This window comes from Cervus elaphus, chromosome 24, assembly GCF_910594005.1.
Source record: "Cervus elaphus chromosome 24, mCerEla1.1, whole genome shotgun sequence".
Classification (NCBI taxonomy): domain Eukaryota; kingdom Metazoa; phylum Chordata; class Mammalia; order Artiodactyla; family Cervidae; genus Cervus; species Cervus elaphus.
The window spans coordinates 68,813,761-68,825,199 of NC_057838.1; the positions used below are offsets into that span (position 1 = coordinate 68,813,761).

Consider the following 11,439-nt stretch of genomic DNA (forward strand, 5'->3'; position numbering starts at 1 on the left):
CTCTATATCTGTGTAGCACCTATAAACTTGATAAATCCTTTCTAGAAACTCTGACGGAGCTTCAGTTGGTTTTTATCTCAGGAATTTTAAGTTTGTCCAGGTACCCCATTGGGTTTTCTCTCAGATCTCTGCACTGTAAGGCGGTAGTCCCCTGACTCATTTTTCCCCGGATGCAATAGCATAAAGGCCTCTACATATGGTGCGTGCCAAGTCACTTTCAGTCGTGTCCGACTCTTTGTGACCCTATGGACTATAGCCCAGCAGGCTCCTCTGTCCATGGGATTCTCTAAGCAAGAATACTGGAGCGGGTTGCCATGCCCTCCTCCAGGGGATCTTCTTGACCCAGGGATTGAACCCGAGTCTCCTGTGGCTCCTGCATTGCAGGCAGATTCTTCACCGCTGAGCCACCGGGGAAGCCCTCTACTTATGCTATCTTTTCTCTTTTCCCTGCCCTTTTGCAAAACACTTGTAACTGTGAGATCGTGAGTCATCGAGGGGCCATTGCTCTTCTGATCCTAACATATATTGGGTTCTCCTCACCATAATGGCTAGGCAGGGACCAGCACGTGAGCCAGTCAAGAATGAAAGCAGGGCAGCTGGCAAGCAGGTAGGCTGTAATCCTGGATCTGCTACTGGGCAGGGCCTGCCCAAGAATGAAATCCACGAAGCTCACCAGAGCCGAGGGACACGAACATCATTGAGCCTCTGGAGCCTGCCAGGGCGACTCCCGGAATTTTCAGTGACCTTCCGTCTAGTGCAGGTGAGCACTGCTCACAGCTGGCAACTGCTCGCCCAACAGAACATTCCTCCCCTCTGACTGCAGGCTAAAATGTAGGTATGTATTACAGGCATTCCTCGTTGATTGTGTTTCACTTTATTGCTCTTATTTTTTTAAACAAATCGAATGTCTGCGCAACCCTGCATGAAGTTTACTGGAGCGTTTTTTTCCAACAGCATTTGCTCACTTCATGTCTGTGTCACATTTTCATAATTCCTGCACTATTTCAAACTTTTTCATTGTTATGGTAATCTGTGATCAGGGATACTCCCTTTATTGTGGGGTTCTGGAACCAAACCTGCAATAGTTCCACGATGTGCCTGCATCTGTCATAGAAGGATGTGTGAAAACAGCCTAGTTTGGGCAGATCTTTAAGAACCACTATTTAAAATGTGTGAAAAATGCCTATTTGCAGCTGATGCTTTTAGTCTTACTTGGGATGCTCATTACTCAGTTTTCAATTGGGGCACGTGTCATCTCAAAGCTGTAGCTGCATATTTTGTCCATCCTTGTTTGTGGGAAACCATGACAAGTCAGGAGCATAAGCCACCAACACGGGGATCAGGTATGGCATCTGCTTGAGAGGCTTCCCCTTGAGTTATGTGATACCATGTCACAGAGACCACCAGTCCCCGGCTCCAGTGACATCAGGCCATCCAGCTGGCGGGAGCTCAGGGTGCCGTGCAGCCCTGGAAATCCAAGGCATGGCTCCAGGGCCCCCTGACTGCACCCTCTCAGAGGGCAGCACCATTGCAGGCCTGGAGAGGCAGCCTGGAGGGAGGACTGTGGCAGGACGCTGCTTGAATGGCCCCTACTGTGGGTTGGGCCCCAGCTCCAACCCTCCAGGCAGGCAGCCTGAGCTCCGTAAGGGCTCGCAAAACTGCCATCTGGGGACATGCAGAGGATTATCCTGCAGGTACACTTTTTAAAAATATTTATTTGGCTGTGCCAGGTCTTAGCTGAGCACTCAGGATCTTCAATCTTCGCTGTGGCATGCAGGATCTTTAGTTCTGAGATGTGGGACCTATCTCCCTGAGCAGGGATCGAACCTACACCCCCTGCATTGGGATCGCAGAGTCCCAGCTGCCGGACCACCAGGGAAGTCCCCATCCCCTGTATCTTAGCAGCCAGGACTAAGCAGACATCTGTATAGAGCAGCTGGGTTTTATGTGCACACGATCGCAACTGTGTCAGATGGTAAGGTTCATGGTTTTTAGAAACATAGTGTGTGTAGACAATAGTCCTCACAGCCAAAAAAATAGTTCTACCTAACCTATCAATTCTAGAAAAAACAGAAAGATGACCAAGAATAGAAAAAGTATTCATGAATTAAGCACAGATATCAGATGCCACAGGGACAGAATCGGAGTGGCCACCACGCCAGCCTGTGGTGGACATCAGGAGCCAGGGCTGCCCACACTCTCACCCGGGGACTGCCTGGGACGCACAGGCAAGAGCTGAGAACTCACAGAGCTTCAGTTTCTCGTGACGTCCTGCAGGAGAGCTGTCACAGGGACGTCACAGAAGACGGACACAGAACGCCTCTGCTCGGGGTACTCTGACAAAAGATGCGGCTCTGAGACAAGCGTTCTGTTCAGGAAGGATGATCCAAAGGATCAACCACTCGCCACCATCAGAAACACAGTCCCACTTCTTCAACAGTGAAGAGGCTGCTGTAAACAGGTTCCATCTTGGGACCTCCTAAGGCCTGGACCAAGTGTGCGGGTGGCAGAAGGGTTCTCTCCTGTCTACTGACGTCGATGAAGCCTCTGTTAGCTTGCCCGCACTTGTTTTCCTCTTCTCCATTAACTTGCAGGAACAGGCACAATAAAGAAAATGAAACCACTTTGTACAATGTCTAACGAAAGCATCTTTCTTGCACATGGCTTAGAACACTGCATGTTAGTACAGTGTACTAGATAATGGATTAAACCACCACTGAAGCCCGACCTTAAAAAATCAGGCCAGACAGTTAGCAGCACTGGGCTTCACCGTTCACTGCAGTGCTAGTGTTTCCGATGAGACGTCATCAGCCCCACCACACCTGCCCAGCCAGCTGGTTCTGGCTTGGGCACTGGTCTCTGCCTGCTCACGGCACCCCGTACACGCATGCCGCCATCAGCATGGCCCTCACGGCCGTGCAGTCCCCGCACCTCAACAAGGGGCTTCCCAGAGGGGCCCGGGGAGGGATGCAGATCCACAGAGCTGCAGTTCCCAGGACTCAACTTGGTGCCGCAAACCCAGCAGACGCAAACAAGTGTACAAGTGAATGAAGACGTGCTTACTTTAAAGAATTCACAAGACAGGAGACCACATTAAAAACCAAAAAAGGAAATGACACATTTAATTTAAAGGCAGAAACCTAGAAATTGTCCAAAAAAACAGTGGAGCAAATCAATTCCTGAAAAAGCTCTGTATCACGGCGATCACATTTATTGGAAGGGTTGGAGAAAAATAAAAATGCCGTTTAGCTGAAGAACTTATGAGTTATCTACAAATCAACTTATGTCAGGAGTGGAAGAATTCTTGGTTATTTCTTAGTATCAAGATGTACATCGGTCTCTCTTTTGAATATCTTCCACATTCAAAGACGCAATCACACAGTATAGCCCATCTTCTACACAGGATAAATTCTCTGTTTCAGCCAACTCTCAATGGCGGGGCAACTAGCACAACGCCATCTCCCCGTACAAAGAGCATCGGAATGTTCCGTTTTGTTGACTGTAAGAGGAAAAACAAAACAAAACACAGAACCCATTTATACAAATTTGTAGTAGTGGTGTTCATTTTCTGAGATAGAAATTTGAAAACAAAAACCCACAGATTCATCATAACACAAACAAATGGCTTTAAAACCATGGTCACTTACCTCTGTGACACAAAGAACCATCTCCTGAGTGTTTCTTTTCCTGGAACACAACCGGGGGAGAGGCTGCAGCCATCCACCCAGCCTGTTCTCCCCTCTTCCCGGCACACAGCTAGACATTTCTCACTCCCTGGCAACCACATGGCGCCACAGACTGGGTTTTAACCAATGAGAAGTGGACAGAAGTGACAGCTGACCCCAAACCTCCCACAAAGGCCCTCTGTGGCCTCCCCTACCACATGGACTCAGATTACGGAGAACCCTGGGGACGGCAGAGCCCGTAAGCCGGTATCCCTGACTGAGCACGAGGAGGAAAGCTGGTGCATCAAGCTAAAACCTCACTAAAGACTGTGAAGTGAAGTGAAATGGCTCAGTCGTGTCCGACTCTTTGCGACCCCATGAACTGTAGCCTACCAGGCTCCTCCATCCATGGGATTTTCCAGGGAAGAATACTGCGGTGGGTTGCCATTTCCTTCTCCAGGAGATATTCCTGACCAAGGGATTGAACCCAGGTCTCCCCCATTGTAGGCAGACACTTTACCGTCTGAGCTACCAGGGAAGTCACTAAAGACTGTGGGCACAAATAAAATCTTTCCATGTTGCTTCACTGTGGCACTAATCCACTCATGTATGGAACGGGTTATCTTTTGTGTGAGCCCAGGGGACAAGCCTTAGGCAGTAAGGAAACAGATATGGAAGGTGTGAAATCTTCTCATGCCTCAGTAAAACTTTTTCCCTAGAAAGTAGCTAGAAAGTAGCCTAAAGACATCCCAAACCTAGGTTCTGGGGAAAAGGTTGGAAAAAGCCAAACACTGGTAGTGTTGCCGTTAACCTGATGCACTGGGCAGGGCACTGTAAGGAAGAGATGAGCTTACACGAGAACTAGCAGGTTTTCAAGTAGCGATAAGAAACAGCATTCATAAGGTCAAAAAAACCAACTGTTTTTAGACTCCAAACTGGGGACAAAAAGCAAGAAAAACAGCTCTGAGGGGAAGACGAGATTAAGGGTGTTGCCTTCCCATTCAAGTTTATGTTATCAAGTGACCCAGGGTAGCCAACATTTGTATGAGAGGAACTTACACATGTTAGAGGTGGGTAACTAAAGAAACAAGTGAAAGTGAAAGTGAAGTTGCTCAGTCATGTCCTTCGCGACCCCATGGATTGCAGCCTGCCAGGCTCCTCCGTCCATGGGATTTTCCAGGCAAGAGTACTGGAGTGGGTTGCCATTGCCTTCTCCCAATGAAAAAAAACAAAGGCATCTGCAAGTTTCATCTAGAAAAGGACTCTGAGGTTACTGGCCCAAAGAATGGGTTGGAAGTAAACAGACAGGAAACACAAGAAGTCATAAGTTTTAAAGAAATAGCACTGACAAAGGATCCACTAACAAAAGCGTTTGACAAACTGAGTATGCCAGCACACGTGAGTGTTTCTGTCAACACTCTGCAGCTCCCATATTTAACAATAAAAATACAGGTAACCAATAAAGAGTTCTAGACAAAGAAAGAATAATTTTTTTTAGTGTAAGTATGTCCCAAATATCGCACAGGTCATACTTGACCTCAACAAGGTTTCTTTCACTACTCAGCCTCCCAGGGGACCTGTCACTGAAGGACCAGTGGCTGCTCAGGGTCCCTGCCCTTCCCTTTTCTCAAAGGGAGTGTTTCTGGCGGTGGCATCCTGCCCCTGCTCTGCTACAGTGCAGGCGGGGTGGTGACAACCCACCCTTCTGAGCTCACAGGAGTCTGCACAACTGACCACATGTAGCTCTGACGGAGAACTGTTTCTGTGCCAGGCAGAAAGTACTGGAAATAACAGCTAGGTTTCCAGAACTTTTTTAACATGTAAAAACTGTTTTATCAGCTTCATAGGTACTGGAACATAAAAAGAGAACCGTGAACAGTAAATTCAAATAATACCTATAAACTTAGTATGTTAAATCCAGTATACGTATCTGTCAGCCATGAATGTATCTAACTCTTTGTATCTCTCAGGGTTCTCAAGTTTTACTGTGCATAACATCATCTGTTTAACAGCTTTTAAGGCTGTTTCCTGGCTCCATGTCCAGAGATCCTCACTCCAAAGGCCAGGGTGGAGCCTGTGAACCTGCATTTCTAAGAAGTTTTGGGTCTGCCCATATTTCAAAACCCTTGAGGAAATTAGTCTTCCCAACAACCATCAAAGTGGGCTTAGCAGCGGAACCTTCCCAACTGTATTCTTCAGATGAGACCCCAGACCCTGTGCAGCCTTGTGAGAGACCCTAACACAGAAGACCCAGCTGAGCCTGGACATCTGACCCCCAGAAACTGTCAGCTGGTAAGTGGGTGTGCTTTTAAGACACTAAGGTTTTGGCTGACTTGTTACACAAGATTCTGAGATAAAGGGTTCAGATAACTGAGAAAGTCAAGACGGGAACAAGGAGTTGAGAGTGGCCTCATTCTGAAGGTGAAGAGCACCAGGAGCCTAGTCTCAGACGCACCGAGTCTGAGGTGACGTCCAGAGCGGGTGTCTGCACAACAGGAACATTAGACAAGAGTGATGCTCAGGAAAGACACAGACGCATCCACAATCACAATGGCCACCGACCACCACCTGCCACCAGCTTTACAAGCACCAAACTCAGTGCATCTTGGAAGGCACACTTACTGTGCTGGCATTTTACTGAGGAGGTCCTCGAGGCATAGAAAATTTCTAGAACTTGCCCAAGGTCACACAACTAATCAGCAGCAGCCAAGATGTGAACCAAGATCTGTTCGCCCAGAGCTCAAGCTTTTGTGCTGTACGATTATTATAGACTGATGGCTTATGACAAAGAGTAACTAACAATTAACATGTGAGAGGGAAAAATGCGTATTAAAACACAAATAAAATCCATGTTCAGAAGGAAAAAGAAATCTAGCCAAGGAATCAAGAGTACCTGAAAAGAGGCGGACAGCCAGGATAAAGCAGAAGCACAAAAACCAACAAAGGCTAACACCTGAACACTTACTATGTGCCTGTCGCCATCTGAAGGCTTTTCATGGAATCTCTCAATGAATCCTCAACAGCAGTATGAAGTGAGTTGGTACTACCATCCCTATTTTAGAGGCACGGAAACTCAGTCAGACAAGTTGGGTAACTGATAAAATTATAGAGCTGGTAAACAACAGAGTCAAGGCCTGAATCCACGCGGCCCTGTAGCCTGAGGCTACATAGTAAAGCAAGACACTAGAGGAGAGTCAGAGACTGGCTTCTAAATACTTACAAGACTGAAGAAGATCTGCATAATTCAGTGAACTAACATTTTCCAAATGACCAGAGTTTGATGTAACAAAATTACGCTTATATACAAGATCCATTCCAAGTGCAAGGTAGACCAATGAACTTACATATAACAATATGGAAAGTTCACTGATGTAGTTTTAGATTCCACACTACAACTTATCTTTAAGAAACTACTGCTTGTTGAGTTTGGGTGTAGCATCAAAGGCAAGCATCCACAAAAAACACCCCTCCCTTTTCCAGTTAACCTATCTGTGTGACGTTCAACCATAACGTAGCACAACAGATTAAATGCAGGAAAAAAAATGTAATTAAATGCTGTCCATTAAGTCAAGCATTTGCAAAACGTAAAACAAAAGACACTTCTCATTAAATATTTTGTTTCAGAAAATACAGTTAGTATTTTCAGAAGAATGTTACCTATGTCAACATGTAATAGATTTATTATTTTTAACTAGTATTTTTTAAATTTCTCGGTTTTAGTTTCCAGTAGGTACTGACAGATAAATCTACACCAAACAAAGCGCCATCCTGTATCACTGTTATACACAGCACACAGTGGCCCCTTATACAGCCATATCTCAATGCATCCTGGCAAGCCAAACAGAAGCGACCAGGATTCCTGCCCACAGGTGAGGAAGTTACGTCTGCAAAGGTACTTTCTGCCCAACATACCCCAGATAGGAAGTGGCCAAGCCAACACTGGAAACCCAGGTCTGTCCGACTCCAAAGCCTTTGCTTTTAACTGCTACACTCCACTGAGCCCATGAATAGGTATCAAAACATGAAACGCTTTCCATAAACAAGCATTAGTTTACTGGATTCTGAGAACAACTGACATTTTGAAAGTGATGACTAGAACTGCATGACTTACTTTATATATCTCTTCATATGTTTCTTCATCAATTTCTATAGTTGTCACAGTTTCTTCCACATCTCCCAATATCATATTTAAATGCTGATCATAAGCCTGAAGTGGGAAAGTGAGGGACCAAGAAATTTAATAAGCAAATTAGGAAAAAAATGGCTCAATTACAAGTAACACATAACATTAATACTTACACCACAAACTTTTACACGCAAATAAAAAATAACCCTGCTGTACAATATTTCTTTGCAGATCATCTCCCGTGATTACTTAATTGGCTAACACAAATATAAAACTGTTTGTGGTCAAAGATGAATTTACTCAAAATAATTTGAAGTTATATATAGTAAAGGAAATAAAATTCTTTAACTGCTAAGATGACAGCACTAGTCTCCTAAAGGCACAAGACACAGTCCCTCAAACCTCCCTGTCCCAGACTAACCATCACAAAGTAAACTCAAGTAGAGCAGCACCCTGCATATTTTACAGCCTTGCCAGAATTAACTGCTCAGCACAATCAACAAATAATGCAACTCAGGTATTCAGGGATGTCCTCAATTCAAGCTCCAAAGCTCATGCATTTGACCAAATGGTGAAGCTCCAGAGCGGGGGGCAGAGGGTCTTGCCTAGAACCCACCTGAGTTACTTTTAGTCAAGGGTTAAATAGTTCACCAGCTCACATCAAAATAAAAGCAGCCAATTAGCAACACAGGGAAGTGCCAGGCAAAGCACACAAACAAGAGCAAAGATCCACAGATGAGAGCCCCAAAACGAAGGCTGAGGGGTCATTCAGTGCAGAGGCAACTGAGTCCACACAGGGGACTGAAGAAGCCTCCAAGAGTTAGGGCAACATGTCTGTCCAGGAGGGCCTGTCTATGTGCCACCGGCCCAGGTGATTAAGCTCAGTTCTATTTTTCTCTGCAAAGTTGCCCCTATTCCATGTCCTGGGGCTCATCTTCCTTTCTGCAATTTAAGACTTAGGTCTCCACTTCCTTTCCAAGCACAGGAGGTTTTTGACCTTTAGGTTTCATTAGGTAGAATCATGGTACTGAAGAGACAGCGGAAGACAGATGGCTTAGGTTCCTAGTCTGGCCCTCCTTTCTACTGGCTGTTGTCACCTTAATCAAATAACTTTACCTTTCCGAGCCTTAGATTCTTCAAATGCAAAATGGGGATATCTACACTCATAGAATTGTTAAAGAGATTAAATGAGATATTACAGGCAAAACACTTAGAATAACAGTACCTGGTTTAGTGCTGGATAAAAACTAGCTATTTTTAATCACTTTAGGGTAGAATGGCAAAAATAAAAAGAACACACTCAGCAAAGTATTAAGCTATCAAGGAGAGACAAAACCTTTAATATACTCTCTTTATGAATAAATGGAGTCACATCAAGGGCCCAATCCTATAGAAATATTGATATATACAGATATAAACAAAGGTCCACACATAAAAATGCTTATTGCAGCATTACTTTTAGCAGCAAGAAATGGAAAAAGACTTTGGTATCACTACTACCACATAAAGAATTCTGCAAAGTCATTAAAAAATAATAATGAACAAGGTTTAACATGTACTCATGATCAATAATTTCCAAAAAAGATTAAGTGGAAAAAAAAGGTTCTTCCAAAAGGTATAGAAAGATACCACTTATTTTTTTAGAGATGGTGTATACAGTGCAAATATATGCACACAGACACATATTCATGTATGTAAATACACAGAAAAGACCTGAAAGACTATAGACCCAATAGAAGGAATGGCTACCGGTAGAAGAAATGACATTCTACTTTTTACTCTATGTACATCTGTGCTATCTAAAATTTTTCACAACAAAACACAAATTAATATATAAACATGTCAGTAGTTTAAAGAACACTTAAATGAGAATGGAGAACAAGTAAATGTTATTTATAAAAAAACAGAAAAGAAAAAATGAAAGAAATGACAGTGTTCTTTAATAAACACTATTTCCATTAAGAGAAAAAAATGTTAAAAATATGAATAAAATACCATCGCATTTGGCCTTTAGAAATATGGGTGTCTTTCTACCTCCTTCGGGTGGACAGTCAACATGCTCTTCCAGAGCGGACAATTTCCACCTTTCAAAGGAGGAGGGGGAAGGAAATAATCTCAAGGAGACAGCTTACTCACATGTAACCTGCCTCGAAGCTCTCTGTCATTTCTCATCTTCACGTAGATGCGCTCGTCCAGGCTGAGCCGGATGAGATCCAGGGGCTCTTCCACAGTGTTGGTCGTTTGTTGCTGATAAAAGAAGCCGGCTGAGTGACACTACAGACTAGAGTGAAGGGACTGAACCCTCTGCGCCCTGCGTGACTGTGGGCAAGTCACTTAACCCCTCTGTGCCTCAGTCTCCTAATCTGTAAACTGTGTGTATCAGCAGTGCCTACCTAATACTGTTGTTGTGAGGCTTAAAGGACAGTGTATGAAGGTGTAGAACAGTGCCTAACACTAAGTGCTGGATAAATGGGGGCTGAAAAGTACGAAGGAGAGAGAGAGGAGTTAGGACAAAATGATCATGACTCTGTTCCCTCAAAATCCAAACTGTCTGACCCCATTTCAGGGTGGAGGGAGTCACTCTCTTACGGACTTCACCTTTATTTCAAGTATCATTTAGTAGCCTGAAGACCATACATTTAATGACTACCCCATAAGAGAGAATGCTATGTAGAGATCAATGTTTGAGGGAGGATTATGACGTCAGTACAGGGCAGGCTGAGTTTAGGGAGCCATCTGGCCAGTAAGATGAATATATTAGTATTTTGCAGATACTATAGAATACTGGGTGAAAGCACTGTCTGTGACTCTGGGAGTGTGGGCTCAATTCCTGACTCTGACACTTACGAACTGGGATTAAAAATCGTGCCATCTCTAATTCTCAGTTTCCCTGTTTATAAATGACTGGTAAAGAATCCGCCCGGCCATTCAGGAGACGAGGGTTCGATCCCGGGGTCGGGCAGAATCCCCTGGAGGAAGAAATGGCAACCCACTACAGTATTCTTCCCTGAGAAACCCCATGGAGAGAAGAGCCTGGAGGACTGCAGTCCACGGGTTCGCGAGAGTCGGACACGACTTAGCACCATCCTCCCTTCGTGATTATTGTAAGGAGTAAAAAAGGGCTAATGTATTAACTTGATGTATTTGAAATAGTATCTTGGCAAACAGAAACATACCCAAGAGAAAGGAAATGACGAGAGTGAGGAATAATTAGTTTTCAGCGGGTTTGGAACAGTAGAAGATCTCAAGGCCTGACGTAAAATTCGGAGGGGGCGCGGTTAACCAAATTGGCAGATTAAGGCCTTGAAGACCCAGAAAGAGGCGGCATAATTAGCCACCTTCCCGTGAGACTGGAAAAAGCAAACCTGGTAGGCAAACCCGGGCACAACCAGCCCCGGGAATAAGTAAGCCGCTGCTGAGCTAGCGCTTCAGAAGACACTCACCTGGTCCACGTCGTCCGCCATCTTTCAAACCCTGCGCTCTTTCCCGCCTCTCGCGAGAGCACGAGAACCCCACCCCCGCCTCCGGCCTCTGGAAACGCGAGAACACAACGCACCGGAAGTAGAAATAAATCGGTTTTGCGGCTTTTCGCTTCCGGCAGTCGGCATTGGTACTTCGGGGCTGGGGCGGAGCTTCATCGGGGGCGCG

At 45.0% G+C, this 11,439-nt stretch overlaps 1 protein-coding gene across 1 annotated transcript; it reads right to left on the reverse strand.

Moving 5' to 3' along the window:
* Positions 1-3,093: 3,093 nt before the first annotated feature.
* Positions 3,094-11,384, reverse strand: LSM3 (LSM3 homolog, U6 small nuclear RNA and mRNA degradation associated). Its single transcript, XM_043887024.1, has 4 exons — positions 11,235-11,384; positions 9,928-10,038; positions 7,777-7,872; positions 3,094-3,499 (listed from the first exon to the last, which is right to left on the reverse strand). The coding sequence occupies exons 1-4, from the start codon at positions 11,253-11,255 to the stop codon at positions 3,419-3,421; spliced, it is 309 nt and encodes a 102-aa protein (XP_043742959.1). The 5' UTR covers positions 11,256-11,384; the 3' UTR covers positions 3,094-3,418.
* Positions 11,385-11,439: the final 55 nt, after the last annotated feature.

Excerpts from the sequence above, each read along its gene's own strand:
- LSM3 (XM_043887024.1), bottom strand. The coding sequence starts at position 11,255 with ATGGCGGACGACGTGGACCAG. Across the intron at positions 10,039-11,234 it reads TGGCGGACGACGTGGACCAG|CAACAAACGACCAACACTGT; the intron begins GTGAGTGTCTTC and ends TTCTTTTATCAG. Across the intron at positions 7,873-9,927 it reads AGCTTCGAGGCAGGTTACAT|GCTTATGATCAGCATTTAAA; the intron begins GTGAGTAAGCTG and ends TTCCCACTTCAG.